Below are 20,930 nucleotides of genomic sequence, written 5' to 3' on the forward strand. Positions count from 1 at the left end.
GGAAGGAAAGTGATGAAACATAAGGTTGGAAAGATAGTTTAGAGCCACCATGTATAGGGCCTTAAAAGCTAAGCAAAGAAGTTTATTGTTTATCATATATGCAGGGGTTCTTAACCTGGGGTCCATAAAATTGGTCTTAAAATATATGTATTACGTATGTTTTGATCATTGTATTTCAATATAACTGGTTTCCTTTGTAATGCTATGCATTTAAAAACATTATTCTGAGAAGGGGTCCCTAGGTTTCATCAGACTGCCAAAGGGGTCCGTGTCACCCCAAAAGGTTAAGAAACTTTAATTTACAACCTAGAGACAACAAACTACTGGAATTGCTTAACGGGGGAGTCACAGGGTCAGATCTGCACTTAAAAATAATTACTTTGGCATGTGTAGGATGGGCTGGAATGGGGAGATAATTGAGAAAGAGAGGCTAATTAGGAGACTGTGGTAACAATGCAGTGAGAGGTGATAAGGACCGGTACTAGGGTGGGAGCTTTGGGATGGTAAAGAAGGGCTTGGTTGTAGGATATGTTTGTGAAGACAGAAACATCAGATTTTGGCAACTGATTGGAAATGTGAAAGGAAGGAGAGAGAGGAACTGAGGTTCACATCTAGGTTTAGTAACCTGGGAGACTGGAAAGATTTTTTTTGACAAAAATTGGAAAGTATGAAGCAAGGAAGGTTTAGGAAAAGAGGTAATGAGTTCAATTGTGTACATGTTGAGTTTAAGATGAGAATGTCAAATGATAGTTACAGTTCAGTTTGAAAGTGAAACATAAAATATATTTTGAGGAATAGTATGAAATAAGGCTAGAAAAAAAGTTTGGACACAGATTGTGGAGGACCTTAGTAATAGCTTACATGTATACAGTACTTTCCTCACAACAACTCTTTGAAGTAGGTAGTGAAATAGTGTATTCGTTTTCAAGGTGTGAAAACACAGGCATCAATCAGAGAAGCGATTTGTTCAGGATCACAAAGCTAGGAAGAATCAGAGTTAGGAATTAAACCCAGGTCTCCATATTCTTTGTCTAGCACCCATCAAATTATTGAAGGAGACATCTACTACATCCCCTACCTGCACAAGCATTTCCTCCACAACGTACGAGGCTTTTGCTTAAAGAAATCCAGTGAGAAGAAACCTATTACCAAAGGGTACAGCCCATTTCATGGGGATAGGTCTAAATGTGAAAGTTTTCCCAGTATCAAACCCAAATTTACCTCTTTCCAACTTTCTACCCATGGCTCCTGGTTTTGCCCCTAGGGGCCAACTCAAACAATTCTAATATCTCATCACATAACAATCCTTCAAATTCTTAGAGACAGTTTTCATGGCTGCCCCACCCCCCCCAATTCATTTTTTTTCCAGGATAAACATTCACAATTCCTTCAACTAATTTTCATCGCATTATCTTGAAGCCATCTTGACTATCCTTCTCTGGACATTCTTCAACTTAACCATGTCCTTCCTAAAAGGCAATGAAATACCCAAACGTGTCATCACTGCTAGATGAGTCTTTGTCTCAACTTTGGGGATGGGTCCCAAAGGTCATTCATTTCTCAATCTCTGGGGCATCAATGCTAGGCTATCTGAAAAACACTCCAGTAACAGCTCAACTCCCAGATTCCCAGGCCCTCCAACAACTCACTTTCCTGATCTTTTAAAACTTACAAGGTTATACCATTCAACCTCTTCTCTCAAAACAAAGGAATAAATGCGGAGGCATAGAAGGAACCAAAGGGGCAGGGTACCAAGTGCATTCTTCAATACCTAAGAAAACTTCACAAAAGTTAAAAAGAATGGACATAAAGTCAGATTGGCCAGTTGATAAAATGACATTTTTTTTGGTTTGGTTGGGACAGTCCCAGGTTTAGAAGACCTTTATCAAGTAGATAAATGTACCAGGTTATATATTCTGGTCTAGAATAATGATGATGATAATAACTGATACTTACAGTGTGCTTTAAGTTTTACCCAAGTACCTCACATATATGGTCTGATTTATTCCTCAAAATAAACCTACAGTGTTAGGTAGTATACATATTATTCCTCGTCTGCAGAAACAGAAGCTCTAAAGTAATTAAAGTTCTTCAATGGCATCATCCACATGTGGTTGCAGACAAAGCCTGAGCTGATCAGTGGAGATTAGCTAAAATGACTAAGCTCAGGTGGTTTTTGGAAAGTTTACAAAGTAGGAAATTATGCTTTATGGCTTGAAGCATTTCTTTCTTGAACAAAACAAGTTCCCCGTGTTGGTAGTGCAGAAAGAGTGCTGATTTTGAGGCAAAGGATCTAGGTTTGAATCCCAGCTCTGCCAATTACTACCCATGTGGCCTTGGGCAATTTAATCCACTCCTCTGGGCCAGTTTCCTCATCTAGATAATTAGGAAATTGAACCAAATGACCTTTAACTATGAAGTCATGATTACTAGGAAAACTACTAGCTACTTCCAAGGACTCAAGACCTTTTCTTGTCAGGTATGTAGGAAGCTATGAGATTCCATGGCATTTATATCTATCAGTCACAGTTGGAGTAAGATCTGGGTGCTTTGATGAAGATGGAGGATCTGATTCTCTTCCGAGTCCCTCCTGGACAATCAGAAACATGGCTACTTTACATAAATATCCAGCTGGCATATGTTTGGTGAGCGTCTTCTAAGGAACAAAATATCCCTCGATGGCTTTTTTTTAACAGAAGAAATCTGCTTTCCTCTGGCTGTAATTTTATTTGGGCCCATTTTCCTCCTTCCCTTTGATTGAATCTTGGAAAAGGAAAAAAAAAAACAAAGAGAAAAGGATACTGAGTGTAACAGGGCTATTTGCAATGGCTATAGCCTAGAGATTTTTAAAAACAGTTGAGATTTTTAGGGCCACCCCCATCAGACAGGTCCAGATATCCCCCCAGAATTGTGTCTTGAGGAGACTGAAAATCAGAAAGTTTTGGACATTTCATAGAAAGCTGATTAACATAATGCCCCATTGCCTTCTCTATGGTTCGCTCAAGAATTTGTTGTTTGCCTTACCTATGTTACTATTCTGCCTTCTGAGTCTTGAGTCAAGCAAATTTATATAACACATTAATAGATTAGGTCATGGTTATTTGGAAGGAGCCCACAGAAGGACTTTTTTAACATACAGCAAGCATAAGACTGCGTTCTGTTGCAGAGTCTTTCCTTTAGCTAGGAGCAGAGCATCACTCTTGACCCTCAGTCAACTCAATTTTGCAACCAACTTACTATGCATGTTTTGGGTCAAAGAGATCAGCTCCAAAGAAACTGAAAAAAAATATGGTCCTGACCTGCACTGCCACATTCTCACACATGCCAGAAGGAAAAGGGAACCAGCAGGAACTTGACCCTCTTCTTCCAGTGCTCATAGATAAGTTGCCTTTGACATACCTACCAAGACATTTCTGATTGTGGGAAGTAGCAGGGTTAGTGAGGGAAGTTATGGAAAAGGACTTGGGATCAAATTGCACCTCCACTGCTATCTGTGAGACTTTGGCTGAATTTTTTAACCTCCCCGAGTCTCAGTTTTCTCATCTGTAAAATAGGAGGGCTATGGGGTAGACCAGATGGCTGCTTAGATCTCTTCCAGCTCCTGATCTAAGATTCTTTGATCTATGATCTTAGGGACTGGGAATAGACTAGATTTGTGATTTTATTGGTATAGGGAACTCCTAAATAAGGAGACACTCTCTATGAATGCTCATACGTACCTCGGAGAAAACCAGGTGGCTCAGTAGATAGAGCCATGGATCTAGAATCAGGAAGACTTGAGTTCAAAACCAGCTGTAGACACATACTAGCTGTGTGGCACTGAGCAAATCACTTTACTTTGCCTCTGTTTCCCCAACTGTAAAATGGGTCTAATAATAGCACCTACATCCCAGAGTTGTTTTTAGGATTGAGTAAGATATATGTAAATCACTTGGCACAGTGCCTGGCACATAGTGAATAGTTGTTTCCTTCCTTCCTTCCTTCTCTCCCACTTACAGTCTTAGAGTTGCCTAGGGCACTGAGGGGTTGAGTAACTTTCTCAGAGTCATTCAGCAAGTACACGTCAGACCTAGCTCTTCCTGGCTTCAATGCCCACTCTCTGCCCATTATGCTATATTGCCTGTGATTCTATGGAATGGAAATTTTAAAATCCAATCTAAGCCAACAATCATTCATGAAATACTTACTGTGTGGCAAGCATTGCATTAGGCATTAGGGATTTGAAGACAAAACAAAAATATACTTCTTTTCTTCAAGGAGCCTACATTTAGCCAAAATGTAAATTTGATCAGAGGACTTTCTCTAAGTGGAGTGAGGCATGATTGTGTTCCTTACATTTGGTTACCATTCCACACATGCGCATATAGAGGGAGTAAGTGTTTGGAAACTAGGACCTTCTGATCCACTGTTTTAAAGATTCGCCCCAGGGCCTCGTCCCTACCGTAAGCCAAGGAAGTCCACTTTTTGGTACCTGTGCCATGAAGCAAGACTTGCCTGCAAAGAATTAGTTAGAATGTGTCACATCACCACACCCAGAGTACACACCAAAAATTGAAGGTCTATAATAGTTATGCAGGTGCTAATTATGAATTACCCGGGAGAAAAACAGATAACATGCTACTTTTAAGTATTCGTTGGGTACAGTCACATAGAAGAGACACTAAGAAGACTATCCAACCCTTGGCTACTGAGTGGTAAACAAGACAAATGATGAAATAAAGTGTCTGATTAGCACTAATAATTCACATTTCTATTGGGCCTTGTTTCTTCAGAGTTCATAGTGTTTTTTTACAAGCATCATCTCATTAATCTTCATAATTTCCTATGAGGTGGCAAGTGATATCATGCTTAATTTTATAGATGCAGAAATATAGACACAGGGAGGTTAAATGATTTGTCAGCTTCATTTAGTGAATCAGCAGCAAAGTGAGACGTGGAGCCAACTCTTTAAACTCTCAGCCAGGACGTGTTCTATCCACGTGATGAACTTGAGTCACAAACAGCAATCGAGAGGAAGTGAATCTCCCTGCCTCCATTTCTGTTCAGTATGTTTATCTAGAGTACCCGCAGCGTGGTGTAGTAGTAGCCAGGGTGGTCGAAGGCCTTGTTGTCAAATCAGATCCCTTCTCTGATACTCATTAGCTGGTGTGACCAAGAGCAAGTGTCTTGGTTTCCTTCTCCATGAAATGGCAATAAAATTACTTGCGGTACCTACTTCAGTAACTTGTTTCGAAGATTTCACAAGATAATACAGGATGTCTCCAAAAATATCAGTACAGGTTTAGTCTTACTGTAAGACAGCAGCTCGTATAGACCAACATGGGCAGCTAGGGGGTGCAGTGGAGAGAGTGGAAGGCCTGAAGTCAGGGAGCTCAAATCTGGCCTCAGACACTTATTAGCAGTGTGCATAGCTGGTAGAGTATAGCTGCTAAAGCTTAAAATTGTGCTGAAATTTTGGGGACGTTTTGTGTGTGTGTGTGTGTGTGTGTGTGTATACACACACATGTATGTATATATATGTATATGTATATATGTATATGTATGTATATATGTATGTATATGTATAAATGTAAACTATTATTATTGACAACATAAAAAGTAAGTGGCCCCACCATTATGCATTATACAGAACAGAATTATATTTGCTTTGAAAAGCTGAAGCCATTTAAAAATGTTACGAGTGAGAATATTCCAATCCTTCAAAGATCTACAATCACACCAATGCTTCTCCACCAATGTAACTGTAATCCTTAAGTCAAAGTCATCCCCTGCATCCTTGACCACTGCCGGTCATCTTGACTTTTGTCTTGCCACTGGACTTTGATGACTCTGGAAGAAAGAGTGAGGCTGACAACTTTGTGCAACTTTGCCTCACTTAAACCTAATTCATGGATCTGAACTCAGGAAGGTGAGTCTTCCTGACTCCAGGCCTGGCCCTCTATCCCATTATCCACTCAATCAGTCTTTAACGATAATTACAAAAGGGGTACAAGACAGTAAAGTAGTTAAACGGAACTCAATTGACATGTTGCCCCATAATACCAGTTTGCATATATTGTAGATCTAGCCAATGCTGTTTTATTTTTCATTAATTCCTGAAGCTGTGGAAAATTCTTTTCTGAATTACGTAAATAGACAAATATTGTCAGGATCTGCTATATAAAGTTATTCATATCTTATCTTGATAGTGGAAACAGTAAAGCATAAGGATAGAAAAGTCTCTATTTGATTGAGTCTGAAACTTAACTCCACCTATTTCAATCACTCATGTAGTTAACAAGCATTTATTAAATATCATGTCTGTTCCAGACACTGTACATATAGCTGTGGGAATCATCCTCATAGAAATGATGATTAAATCCATAGCACAGAGGAGATCACCAAGGGAGATAGTATAGAAATTAGTCCTAAAAATGGCAGACTCTTGGGAAACACCATGGGTTAGTGGGCATGACATATAGGAAGAACCAGCGAAGAAGATAGAGAAGAAATAAATGGATAGGAAAGAGAAAGATGAGGAGAGAGGTAGATAAAATAAAGGGGAATCTGTAAGCATATATCGAGTTCAGAGAAGAAGAGAAAGAGAAAAAGAATAGGAGGAAAAAAGGAGGGTAAGAGATGAGGAAATGAAGAGCAACTGAGATTAGTCCCCTAATCTTTCAGTTCTCCCCTTCCCCCACCCCTCCTTATCCTATCCACCCCAGAAATTCCCTTAACCCTCCCAAAAAGTCACCTTTAGTGTACTCTATTGCTGATATCATGTTGGGCAAAGGCCTTTTCACAGTCAGGACTCCACAGTCATATTCACTATCTCACTATCCCAGTCATCCCTTCTAAGGAAATACAGTCAATCCTCAACTTTCACAGGGGTAACATTCCTAGAATATGGCAGGAAAGCCAAAAATGTGAATGTTGATACATTGAACCTATGGGAAATATGGGGTTAAGTTCCTGCAACTACCAAAAATTGTAATATTTTGCTGGAAATTGCCAAAAATACACTTTTATGCATACAATTCTTTGTAACAAAACATTAATTCTGATAATATGTACTTTTCATGACACATTTTACCATGATATAACCCATGAAACACAGCACAGAAAATAAAATTGGTAATATGCAAAACTTTTTTCTCCCTAAAAATTCCCTAGAATTCTGTGACCCTTTGTGCTAACATCTCAATTAAAAAAACATTGATTTCAGACAATATTCACATGAAATCTACAGTACCAGAAATACTATATAGCAAAATAAAATTCTTAAAATTAAAACATTTTTTTAACCTGAATCTTACCTTCCACTGTGTCAGATGATGGTATGAGAGCATCGTACTCTTATATTCTACTGCTATAAATCTCTGTATGTTGGCCATCTTCTGAAAACCAAGGGGAAAGGTTACTGGAACTTTAGTCACTACTGTAAAAAGATGCCAAGACTGGTGAGGTCTTGACATCACCTCAGAGCCCAAAGGACTTACATTACACTATGCTTTGGATACCTAACTGCAATACAAAATTTGAGTTTGAAAGAAGGCAAACAATGAAAATACGCACTGAAAGTATGGGAAGGTCTTTACTCTAAAATGGTAGGGCCAATAAAACCAGGGAAACACCTAGTAGGATACCAACCACTCCACAAACTTGTCTTCATTGTACCTATCACTTTTTTCTTTACTGCCCAAAGCTGCGAATGTGTGCAATTGCCAATGCAAAAGTGAAAATGCAAGTTCTAATAAAATCAGGCTAGGGCTTGAAGTCATGAAACTTAAACACACAAATGTTGAGGATTGACTGTGCAATTATGTTTCTTGGTTTCTCAATTATCTACCAAGTACTTAAAATTTTTAAAATGGTTGACCTCGAACTGAATCCTGTTTTCAATAAGAACTGGTTTAGTTCAGGCTAAGCAAAGAAAAAAATCTAATATTTTAGTTTAGTTTAATTTGCCATTCATCAAATTAATACAGTTTGTTCCAGTTCATGGTTTATAGTTTGGTTTGGCTCAAGTCCTGAGATAATATTGGACTGTATTGAGTGTTGTCCAGGAGGATACTTTGGGAGCATGTGTAGGGGTATTCTTTTCTCTTTCCTTCATTGTATCACTTGGAAGTCTAGTATTTCAGGCCTACAGGCATTAAGAGATAACTTAAAGCCAGAATCAGATGTTCCTGAAAGTCTACACATGGTCTCACTATGTCAAAACCTTAGAAAAAAAGCAACAGCACGAGAAACTCCATTTTCCCTTTTGCTGAGGGAAATGTGAAGTGTTAATTTTGTTGTCAGTGATAGTTATAGGAGTGTGAATTTTACCTGTAGGATTACCAAGATTCATGACATGTTTGGTACTCTTGAGGGGAGGAGTAAGGTGATGGCTGGCATGATCATTGCTCTCTGTGGTGCTCTGAACACCAGTTCACGTCTCTGGAGTGGCCACTCATATGATTTAGTTAGCTTTTGTTTTAAGCCATAAAGAGAATTCTAACAGTGCAGGCACCTTTGAAATAGTTATATACTTTGTGAGAGCACCTACAACATCATGGCCCAAGTCCCAACACAGTCAGATTGCCTCAGAGTGCAACAGAATTTCCTTAATAACTTTGTGAACTTTTCTGAGTGAGTACAGATTTTATAACTTGGATGGCGTTACTGGCCTTTGTTGCAGGGCACTAGATTGGTATAATTTAATAATAGAACTCAAAATATTTCTTTAGTGTGCTGAACTTAGTACCCAATTTGCTGTTGTTCAGTTGCTCAGTTGTTTCTGACTCTATGGGACCCCATGAAGTTTGTCTATGGGGTTTTCTAGGCAAAGAGACTGGAGCAGTTTGCCATTTCTTTTTCCAATTTGTCCCCATTTTAGAGATGAGTTGAGGCAAATAGGGGTTACATGACTTGCCTAGGGTCACACAGTAAAATCCAAGGCTGGATTTGAACTCAGATCTTCCTAAATCCAGGCCTGGTACTCTAGCCACTGCACCACCTACCTTCCCTTAGCACCTAATTGAGTAAAAACAATTAGTTAAAATAGGAAGTTACTAGATGTTGGAGTCAGAATGATAATAATAATTAATAATAATAAATAGGTAGCATTTCTATATTGCAAACTGCTTTACATTTGTTATCTCATTGGATATCGTGGAAAGATTGCTGAATAGAGAATCAGATGATCCAGATTCAAATCCTACCTCAATTACTTAACTATATTTGTGACCCTGAGCAAGTCATATAAGCCATATGCATCTCAGTTTCCTCCTGTGTATAACTGGAGGTATGAGGCTAGGTAGCCCCCATAGACCTTTCCAGGTCTAAATGCATGATGTGGTATTGGGCTGAGGTGACAAGATCATAGGAACATAGATTTAGTTCTTTAAATGGCAGAACCAGGATAAGAACCTAAGGCCTCTGACTTCAAATTCAGCTTCAAATTCAGGAGTTTCGTGGGGATTTGCCTGACTTTTTACATGAATATAGGTTGACTTTTTTAGAAACTGTATGAAACCTTTGAACTTTCCCTTATCTCCATATTGGTACATTAATCCAGCATAAGCTGGACCACCTTCTATGCAGCAGTTGTATTCCTGAAAAGTTCTCTGGAAATCATATTTTGGTCAATTTGATGGCATTTCAGAGGCACCAGGGAATCTTGTTTTTTAAGGGAACACTGAGAAAATTTCTTTGGTGACCAAAGACGCTATTTATAGTAGAATAATCACCCACTGAAAAATAATGATGGTATTTCTCTCTAAAATGATAGTGTTGGACTAGATGGCTTCTGATGGTCCTTTTAGCTCTTGGGTCCTATGATCCAGTCCATAAGTTTGGATTTCTGAAAAAGAGGAATGCCTATCCTTACATATGTCAAGGAATATTTTAGGGCTGCTTACTCACTTGGAGCAAGTTTTCTTAAGACGCTCCCTATTAATTGTGAGCAGTGCCTGCCTGGACCTGCCACAAATCTACGGTCCCTGCCTTTTCCTTGGTGCTCTACTCATCACTGCTTTCCTTGACCTAATATTTCTTACCTGTCTTCTTGCTGTCATATGTTCTTCCTGAGCTCCCAGGCCCTTCTATAGCCATCCACTTTTCAGGCACCAGGTTGGGGTGATGATGGTGATTCTGCTGTACCTTCATCTTACACCTGGAAAACTAGAAACAGGTGGGAAGGAAGCAGTGTGTATTGGGAGGTGGGGACACTACACACTTTTCTTTTTACCCTCCCAGGACCACACCCGAGGAGAGTGGCACACTAAAAACCAAAGCCTTGTTACAGCTCCAGTAACCACTGCAGACAAAGCATTACAAAGAGTATAAATATGTTGAACTTTTACTCATATACACTCCACCATAGTAGAATTTTGTCATAAAGGGGAAACGTGAGAGACAGACCAGGAACTTGGACTATTGTCTTCTGGCCTAAAAGAGAATTTTGTCATGGTGGAAAAACACAGAAGAGAATTATTTTTGGTCCACTGTGGCTTGGATTTAAGTTGATTATGAATCAAGAATAAGTTTTGCACCAAAATTGTTTGGGTGAAGCATTGGGCTTGATGGCAGCAGGAGACAATGGTTGCCTAAGGTCATCAGGGAAAGGTTATGTGGGCATCTGGTCACATGGACTTGCTTCCGAGACTGAATTTTATAACATTCATTCACATCAATATCATTCTTCATTTTTTCCCTCATGGTTTTTCTTTTTCCTCTTGATCTCTCCATATCTCACTTCCTTTTGTATCCAATTTTCACTTTCTATTACCTAAAGCAATTTTTATGTCCACATGTATTTATCGTAACTTGGATCAGATTTCCTTTTTCTCTTCTCCCTTCTGGTATGTGACTCCCCACTTAGCTGCACAGTTCTTACCTTCTTCTAGTCTTAATTTTTTTCTTCAAAGATAAAAAAGACTTCAGTAACACCTTCAGCAACACTCTCCACAACTCATCTTCAGATCCATAGCATCATTCTAAGAATTTTATAGAGGGGTTTTTGTTTGTTTTAATTTTCACTTTGCTCACCAACCTGATGTTTCCCTCAATTCTGAAACCAGCACTATTGAAACTTCACTGTCATGGTGCTGTCCTATGTTTGTTATCAAACAATTGTATAGAGACTTGCCCAGGATTACATGCTACTAAGTGTCTGAAGTTGGATTTGAATTCGCATCTCCTGATTCCAGGCACTGAACTTTGTCCACAGCACTACCTAGCTGTCTCACCATGAAATGCCCTAATACAAGGGAAACAGACATGTATACATAAGAATAATTAATCAAATAAGGTTAATTAATTAAAAGGAAATAATACAACATTAAGTAATATTTCTAATTGGATGAAAAATTAGGGACTTTCCAAGTTGAGAGGAGGAGCATGAATAGGTACAATTCCCTGAATTCAGAAACTGAGGTATTCCACTCTTCCCGAGTGCTTGTAAACAATCAAAAGAACATGGAAACAAGAACTGATTGATCAGTATGGGCTAGTTTTCAGATAAGACATATGGGTTACCTGAGATGTATAATTGTGAGAAAACTTGCAGTCTTTGGATCTGACCAGGTTTCTGGTCAGCATAACCTAGGTCTTTGGTTAAGGGTCTCCAAGCAGCAGGAAAAAGTGATCCAGTTCCCCAGCCACACAGGGCTAGGTTCAAACAATACAATTCCTACAATTGAATAATGTTTTCTCAAAAGTCAAAAATTGGACTAGATTCATAATGGATAGAAAAGGAACTGAGCTATCTCCAGAACTAAGTCATGAAATGGAGTCAGTGTGGTTTATTCAATTCCCACAATTAACCATTTGCCATCCTAATCTCCTCAATTCCCTGAATGTCCTCAAAGAGAAGGCAAAATCAGGAATAATTAAAACATAACAGTATACCCATAAACCTGCGTCACATTTCCCCACAAGCAGACAGTGCCTAAGAGGGAGAGTGGACTCTAGTTGGCTGATTTCAAATTATTTGGTAGGGGTGAAGAATAGACTTGCCTATCATCAGAAAGAATGGCTACATTAAAAAAAATCAGATAACTCAAAAGCCCTTCTATCTCTCTGTCTTTAAGGGAAATGTTTATGTGGAAGGATGTACTACTGGGTGGAACAGGTTTTTCCTACCTCCAGAAAGAAATTTGGGGAAAAAATTATTTTTGTATTGCTTTTAGTTTCCAGAGCACGTTTCTCATGCCAGATAAAATAATGAAACTATTTTTAAAAATACTATGAATTTGTTTTCAGGTTACCTTGCACCTCGAAACCTTCCTAGCACTGGCTTCTTCCCATTTCTGCAAACCCTACTCTGTGATACAGATAGCAAATGCAAGGATACTCCCTATGGACCACAGGACCTACTCCGCAGAAAAGGAATTGATAGCACCCTTTTTAGAGAAAGGTAAGGACATTTCTTAAGCACATTCAGCTACTTGGAGGCATAGATATAGGTATCTTATTGCAATATTTCATCTCTATGTGGAAATTTCTATAATTATAAGACAAGTCCGATTCTCTATATATCAACATTTTTATCAGAGCTTGCTATTCCTTCATTTGGAACAAGACCTCCAGGTCCACTAGAGTTTCTTTTTTTTTAATTGCCAAAACATTTCTGGTGGTAGATGTTTATAACATGGTGAAGTTGGCCAGAATTTACGATCTTGCCTGGACTTCTTTGAATGAAAAAACGAATCTCAACAGTAAAAATTACCATTTAAAAATCTTTGCTATTACAGTCTCTGCATTTTCTGGATGCTAACAAACATATTTTCTTCATAGCAATGGTTAACAATTTTTTTTACTTACCTTTTTCCTGTTCTTCTTTGAGAAGCCTATGCTGCATTGTAGAGGATTAGCAATCTACCCTACAGCTTCCAGGTCCATTTAGAGGTCTTTGTTTTCTAAGAACTAATTAGGTTATTTTGCCGCAACAGTTTGTCCATTCTTGATGTCATTTTAAATTTTTTAACACACTTTGAGCTTTGTTATTACTGGTCCTATTTCATTGTACGCTTAAACAAGCCTTGAAATGGTTAACCGTTATATTAACAGCTGCTGCAATATCTCTAACAGTCATTGAAGTGTGCTTTATAAGAGCTACAAGGTTTACCTGTTTCCCTGGAGGGTTGTTGTTGCTGTTGTTCAGTCATTTTCCGTCACGTCTGACTCTGTGATGCCTTTTGGGGTTTTCTTGACAAAGATATTGGCGTGGTTTGCCATTTCTTTTTTCAGTTTATTTTACAGATTAGGAAACTGAGGCAAAGAAGTGTCTTGCCTGAGGTTACACAGCTAGTAAATGTTTGAATCCAGATTTGAACTCAGATCTTCCTGACTCCAGGCTTGGTACTCTATCCACTGCACCACCTAGCTGCCCCTTCCCTGAAGTAACACTCCTTAAAAACCAAATATTTAAAAAACAACAAAAGAAAGCAATGAAACATGTATGAAATGAAATTCAACACTCAGATGACAGAGAGCTAATAAAAGGTAGTGGACCCAGAATAATACACTTTTAATTGCTCAAGTTGAACATTCTGAGTCAGCCTAATATTAGTAGAAGCACAAATGCATGACCGTTGTGGTCATAAAGTTAAAATGTATCAAATTTTTACTTTTTTCAAGTGTTTCCCACACTACTGTAGTCAGTTGGTCAATAAACATTTGTTAGGTGCTTTCTATATGCCAGGCATCATAAGCACTAGAGATACAAAGATACTAGAGACACTGCTCTCAAGGAAAAATAGGACCAGTAACAACAAAGATACCAGAGATACAACGAATCTGCTCTCAAGGAGTTAATATTCTAATTGGAAAGAATATGTTAAAACATTATATATAATATATATGTATATATACACACATACATATATAAACACACATACAGATACGTGAATGTATGTACACAATACAAATATATACATATACGTTCAGATGTGTATATGCATGTAAATGTACATATATGTGCATACACACATATATAAACATACATGCAATGCATGTATATGTATGTATTATACGTACCTATTTACACATACACACATATACACACAGATGTGTATGCATGTAAATGTACCTATATGTGCATATACATATATAAACATATAGATATACACACATACATGCATATATATAGTTGATAGAAAGTAATATGAAAAGCAACAATAGTGGGGGCAGGGGTTAGAATAAGGAGTTAGGGGAGGGAAGGTTGTTGGGCAAAGGCTTCCTGCAAAATATAGAATTTGAGCTAATTATTGAAGAAAGCCAAGGAATCCAGGAGGTGGAGGTGAGGAGAGAGAACATTCCAGGTGTGGGGGACAGCCAGTGAAAATGCATGCAGTCAGAAGTTGAATTGTTATGTATAAAAATGAATGAGAAGGCAAGTGTTCCTAGGTTGCAAAGTACATGGAAGGGAATAAAATGTAAGATGCCTGGAAAGGTGGGAACAGGCAAGGTTGTAAAGGGAGTTGGTTAAGTAGGAGGTGATATGGTTAGATTTGAGCTTTAGCAAGATCACTTTGGCAACTGGATGGGAGATAGACTGGAGTGAGGAGAGATTTGAAGCAGGGCTATTGCAGTAGTCTAGATATAAAGTGATGTGAGCTTATATGAATGGAAAGAAGGGATGTATTAGAGAGATGAATATAGAAATGAAGAGACTTGGGAACAGATTGGACATGAGGAGCAAGAGAGAAGAGTCAAAGTTGAGGTTGACACTGGGGTTGACAGCTTCCGTGAGTGAGAAGGTGATGGTGCCCTTGACAATGATAGGAATATTTGGAAGAGGAGAGGGTTTGAGAGGAAAGAGAATGAGTTCTGTTTTAGATGTGTTGAGCTTAAGATGACTATAGTAAAGGTAAAATTCACCAGAGAATGAAGGACATGGAATCTAGATTTAGCTTAACTGGAAGGTTTCTGAGATTGTCAATATTATTTCCAATTCTGAAAAGATTCCCAAGAATCTAGTCATTAGGTGAAAATTTACTTTCCCTATTTGAAAATATTGACCAAGATGGTGGAGTAAGGTAGGACTGGCCTGAGCTATCTTTAATTCTTCTCCAAACAATATTAAAATAATGCCTTGAAACAAATTCTGGAGAGGCAGAATGAATACAAGGGCGGGATGAAATAATTTTCTAGCCCAAGACAATTTAAAAGGTGGGCAGGAAAGTTCTGTCTCACTAGGGGCGGAAGTGGAGCACAGTCCAGCTCAGCCTGAGCCCTGGCAAGTATATCATGAAGGCAGAATTCATGATTTCAAAGAAAATCATATACATGCCTGAATGGTTCAGAACTGCAGGATATAAGGAATTCTCTAAGTAGAAGGCAGAGGAATTAAAGCATTTACTCAAGCTCCAAAGTAGCAGACCCATGGACCAGTGTTCCCAATTCGATATCCTGCACAAAAGTTTCCAGGCCTAATAAGTCCGACTCACAAGAGTAACCAGGAGGTTACAGAAAAACATTATGACATTAAGCCAAATCATATTAGTGCTTCCCCCCTCTGGTAAGAAGAATACCCACTGGCCTCAGGCCCTTGCTGAGCACTCTTTGGTCTGCACTGGGGTCAGTCCTGCTATCAGCAGTGCCTGCTGCTTCAGCTCCTTCTGCTTCGGATTCGGCTTTGGCTGCCACTGTTGCCGCCAATTCTCCTGCCTTCTCCACGCCTCAAATCTCCAAGCTGTGTTCTCTCTTTTTATACAGTTTCAGATGTCATCAAAAGTCATCTGAGCAACCAGAACTTAAGCTCCTATAATTGGTTCTGGTCTTAGCACCTCCCCTTAGCACCTGGGGCCCCACCTTAAGCCTATTCAAATGGGTGGGAAAGATCTTTTCATTTACTGATTGCCTTAACAGCAAGCCAGCAACAGGCCTTGGGAGTAACTGAATCTCCAGAGGTGGTCTCCCCTAGCTCTTAGCTCACAGATGGTAAGGGAGTCAGACAATTGGTCAGAAGGAGATTACAGGGGTCCCTTTGCTCACACTGGCAACAGGACTCTGTTACTTTGCTCATGTGTGATTCTGTGTTGTGGTACCAGGGCAAAGAAGAGTGCTAGCAGGAGTAGGGACCTGTTCCTTCAAAAGATAAGATTTGAGCTAATTATTGACCATAGTTCCATGGCAGAAAAGAGTACTTGTGGTCACTCACATATCGGAGCACAGGCCAGGAGAGCAGTGGCCACACCTGTCTTTAGATCATACCACCTTGGAAGAACTGAAAATTTGCAGACCCCCAGAACTATCTCTGAACATAGCAGCACAAAAAAAAAAAATGAAGCTTGGGACAATGTCTCTTCCACCCCAGGAACAAAACCCAACTTTAACATAAAGTTAAAAGTCAAGAAACAGCAATGAGTAAAGCAGGAAATAGAAATGAGCAAACAACAACAACAAAAGAACCTGACCACAGAGAGTTACTATGATGACAGGGAAGACCAAAACACAAATTCAGATAAAGACAATGAAATCAAATGTAAAGCTTTAAAGATTAATGTGAATTGTCCTGAAGCTCTGGAAGATCTCAAAAAGTATTTTAAAAATCAAATAAGTGAATTAGAGGAAAAATTGGGAAAAGAAATGAGACTGATGCAAGAAAATCATGAAAAAAGAGTAAACAGCTTGGTAATAGAGGCACAAACAAGATGCTGAATAAAATAACAACTTAAAAAATCCTGAACAGATGCATTCATTCATTTGTTTATCTATCTGTTTATTTTTGCCTGCAGTTTTGACTCTATAAATATACAGGAACTGCCAGAATAGAACATTCCATCATGGGTGCAGATCTATAACTCTCTGTAACTTACAGTCTTTGAGAGTTTCCTGGAGGCATTTAGTGATTAAATAACTTGCCCAGGGCCAATAGGACTATATATCTATTCTGAGATAATTATATTAGAAGTAAAGATAAAAGTAATCTCTGGGAAGAGACATATCTATAACAGCCAACGAGTGGTTATTATCATTTAGAATCAGATTTGGTAACATGGGGTCTGACTTCTTTATCATAATTATTATCATATGATATTACATGCTTCCTTTAATACAGAGCCAATGTAAATTGTATGGCACTAGGTTCGAACAGCTCTAGAATTGTTCCGAAAGATGCCTGGGGACAGGCTTGGGGACAGGAATGCTACTTTGTATTGGTTTTGTTATTATAGTAAATTAATTTGGCTTGACATTTTAAAATCTTCTTTCAACACAATTACAATTTCCTAGGCATAGAAAATTAATTAGTACTTAAACTAGCACTAGATAAATATCACAGTAGACAGGCCAAGAAAGAACTGGGCTTTTCTTCTGTTTTCCCCTTTGGAAAGGAAAGGGGAAGGGTGGGAATAAGCATTTATATAATACCTACTGTGCGTCAGGCATTGTGCTAAGCCCTTTACAAATATTATCTCATTTGATCCTCACTACAACCCTGGGATGTAAGGGCTGTTATTATCCACATTTTACAGTTGAGGGAACTAAAGTTAAGTGACCTCTGGGGTCAGACTTCCTGACTCCAGGCCCAGTGCTCTATCTACTACACTACCTAGCTTGTCCTTTGGGGAGGAATAAGTAAGTTTGTAACCTGGCATTCACAAATCTGCTCATAAAATCTTTACCATGCACTGACAAAGGGCCAGACCCCCAGCTAGTAACCACCATTGCTCAGAAATCTTTCCTCCTTTGAAGTTCACAGTATCAAAATTTTCCATCCAATTCAAATGATGGCACCTGTTATATAAAGGTCTCAAGATCTTCCTGTCTCCTGGAGAGGTGGGAGAGATTACTTGTCAGTAATTACTTCTCAGCTTCAATTCATAGAACTTTAATGTTCAAAGAGACCTCAGATTCCGACCCCAAAAGTGAACCGAAATACACTCTACAATATACCTGACAAGTAAGTAGTCATCCAGTCCTTGATAGAAGATGTCAGGAAAATCCTTGAGGAGGAATCCAGTCATGAGGCAGCCCATTCTCTTTTTGGACAGCTCCAATTGTGAGGATATTTTTCTCTTCATCAAGCCTTAACTTGCAACTATCTTCCAACCAAGGCATCTAGCCCTTTCGGTCAACTCCCTCTTCTGGTGACAGTCTCTCAGATAGTTGACCCCAGCTATTATATTTTATTCCTCTTCTTTCAAAAGTCTTCTTTCTAGGCTTAACATCACTAGTTCCTCTGATCAGTCTTCATAAAACATGAAGTAGAAGCTCCTTGTCATCTTGGTAGCCCTATCCTGGACACGCTTCAGCTTATTAATATTCTTCCTGTTGTAAAATGTGGTGACCAGAGCTGAACAGAGTAATCCACTTATGACTTGACCATGAACACAATAAGGCAGGACTATCATTACCTTACTTCTGGATATTTTTGCTCTTCTCATGTAGCCTAGGATTACATTATATTTCTTGTCTGTCATATCTGATTGCTAACTCATATTGAACATGCAATTAAGCAGCACTCTCAGATCTCTTTTTAGGAGAGATATGGTCTAGTCTAGTCCAACATGAACTTGCGATATTGAAATTTTGAACCCAATACAAAACTTTTGAGTTTTATAATTCAATTCTAGTATGATTCAGTCAACAAATAAGTATCTGCTAAATACCTACTATGTGCAAGTCACTGTCCAAGAACTTGAGAAGTAAAACAAAAAGAAACACATATTAGATTACAAACCCTCAAGAATTTTATAATTCAATAGGAGATGTATCATAAGTACATGATTAGGATTTGAGATATAATATAAATGAGCCAAAGGAGAGAGCTGGATAAAATGCTCTGGGGATATTCAAGGAGAGAGAAATCAATCTAGGTCAGGAGATAACATTTAGAAGTTTTCTAATCTGGGGCTTGAAGGAGGAAGAGTTCAATACAAAGAGGAGGAAGAAGATGTCTACAGAAGGAGATGAGAGATAGTGGGTTTTTCCTTTGGGAGATCATTGAGCAAAGATGGGATGACCGATCACTGAGTACGTTGTCGTTGAGATCCTTGTTCAGGTGTGAATTGATCTCGATGGTCCCTGGGATTTCTTTTGACTCAGAGTTTCTATGATTTTGTGTTTCATCAGAGGAAAAGCACATGTGATGTTAAGGAGATGGGAAGTGTAGGATAACGTGGAGGGAAAAACAGCTGGTAGACCAGTTTGGCTGGAATGAAGTGCCTTATGAAATAAGGCTCTAAAGGTGAGCTGGCGCTAGATCACACAGACCCTCAAATGCCATAGTAAGGAACCTATATTTTATCTAATAGACAATAGCTGCTTTTCTCAAACTCTTTGGTCCTAGAACCCCTTTATACTCTTAAAAATGATTGATGATCCCAAAGTTTGTTTATGTGGGTTTTATCTACAAATATTTACTATATTAGAAGTTAAAACTGATAAATTTTTAAAATATTTATTCACTTGAAGTAATAAGTTCATTATACATTAACATAAATGACATATTTTCATGAAAAAGAACTATATTCTCCAAAACAAAAAAAAAATAAGAGAATAGCATTGTTTTACATATTTTTGCATATCTAGTGTCTAGCTTAATAGAAGACAATTGGATTCCAATATCTGCTTCTACATTCAATCTGCTGTGATATGTTATTTTTGTTGAAGAACACAAAGAAAATCGGGCCTTATATAAATAGGTAGTTGGAAAAGGGAAGAGTGTTTTAATATGCAAATAGCATATTATTGTTATTATGAAAATAGTTTTGACTTTGTGGACCCTGTGAAAGGGTTTTAGGGACCCCTACATATCCTCAGTTCACATTTTGAGAACTGCTGAATAATAGGGAGCTACTAATGATTTTTGAGGAGAAGAATACATGGTCAGAAGGTCATTTTGGAGGACAAATTGGAAAGGGGAGAGACTGGAAGCAGGGAGACTAGTTTAATGGATTCATCAATCAATAAGTATTTATTAAGCACCTCTGTGCCAGGCACTGAGCCAGGTGCTTGGGATTCAAATGCAAAAGTGATGTAATCCCTTCCTTTAAAGAACTTATATTCTACAATGAGAAAGCTGTTACAAGAGTCTAGATAAGTATTAAATTTGTTGGGGGAAAGCATAGGGAGGGATATAGAGGACACAGGATACTGCATATGTCAGCCTCTTTTTCATATTTTTGTTAGCTTTGCTGAATGTGTTTATTCTTTTTCTTTTTGTTCTTTGTTCCAAGGGATGTCTCTCTGGGAGGAGGAAAGGGAGTGATACAATGGGAAGTAGAGGTGATATCGAAATGAAAGATACCAAAAATTATTTTAAAATATCTGAAGCAAGAAGTGACAAAATCTTGATCTAGGTTGGTAGTCATGAATGTGAAGATAAAATGGGCAGAATTTGGCAACTGATCGGATGTTGGGGGGAGTAGTGAGGGAGAGACAAGAGTGAAAAATGATTCTAAGGTTTTGATACTGGAAGAATGAAGGTGCCATCAATAGAACGGTAAGGGAAGGAGAGGCAAGATCAGTTTAGTATTGCATATATTGACACTAGTGCAGAAGCAAGGTGGAAATGTTGAGCAGGCAGTTGGCCAAGTAGAACTGGAACTTATAGGAAAGACTGAAGATATATTGTGCTCATCTTTACAGTTTCTCCCTCTCTGTCTCTCTGTCTCTCTGTCTGTCTCTGCCTCTCTCTCTCTCTCTCTCTCTCTCTCTCTCTCTCTCTCTCTCTCTCTCTCTCCCCATCCCTCCCTTTCCCTCCCATCTATCCATTTCATTTTTAAAGTTTTCAAAGACCTTTATAAATATCTCATTTGATCCTCACAACAACCCTATGAGGCAGGAGCTGTTATTTTCCCCATTTTTAGAGATGATGAAACTGAGGCTGAAAGAGAAGTAAAGTGATTTCCCTAGGTCATGCAGTTAGTAAATAGGATTTGAACTCTGGTCCTCTCAAATCCCAACCCAATGCTCCCATGTTACCTAGCTGCCTATGTACTACAAGAGATAACTCA

The 20,930-nt window shown here is 38.6% G+C and overlaps 1 protein-coding gene across 1 annotated transcript in view; it reads left to right on the top strand.

Moving 5' to 3' along the window:
* Window positions 1-20,930, top strand: part of ABCA12 (ATP binding cassette subfamily A member 12) — a 230,920-nt gene that overhangs the window by 62,082 nt on the left and 147,908 nt on the right. The window contains exon 3 of the mRNA XM_036755721.1: window positions 12,229-12,382. Within this exon, the coding sequence (XP_036611616.1) occupies window positions 12,229-12,382 (154 nt within the window). The remainder of the gene's footprint in view (window positions 1-12,228; window positions 12,383-20,930) is intronic.

Source organism: Trichosurus vulpecula, chromosome 4 (assembly GCF_011100635.1).
Source record: "Trichosurus vulpecula isolate mTriVul1 chromosome 4, mTriVul1.pri, whole genome shotgun sequence".
Classification (NCBI taxonomy): domain Eukaryota; kingdom Metazoa; phylum Chordata; class Mammalia; order Diprotodontia; family Phalangeridae; genus Trichosurus; species Trichosurus vulpecula.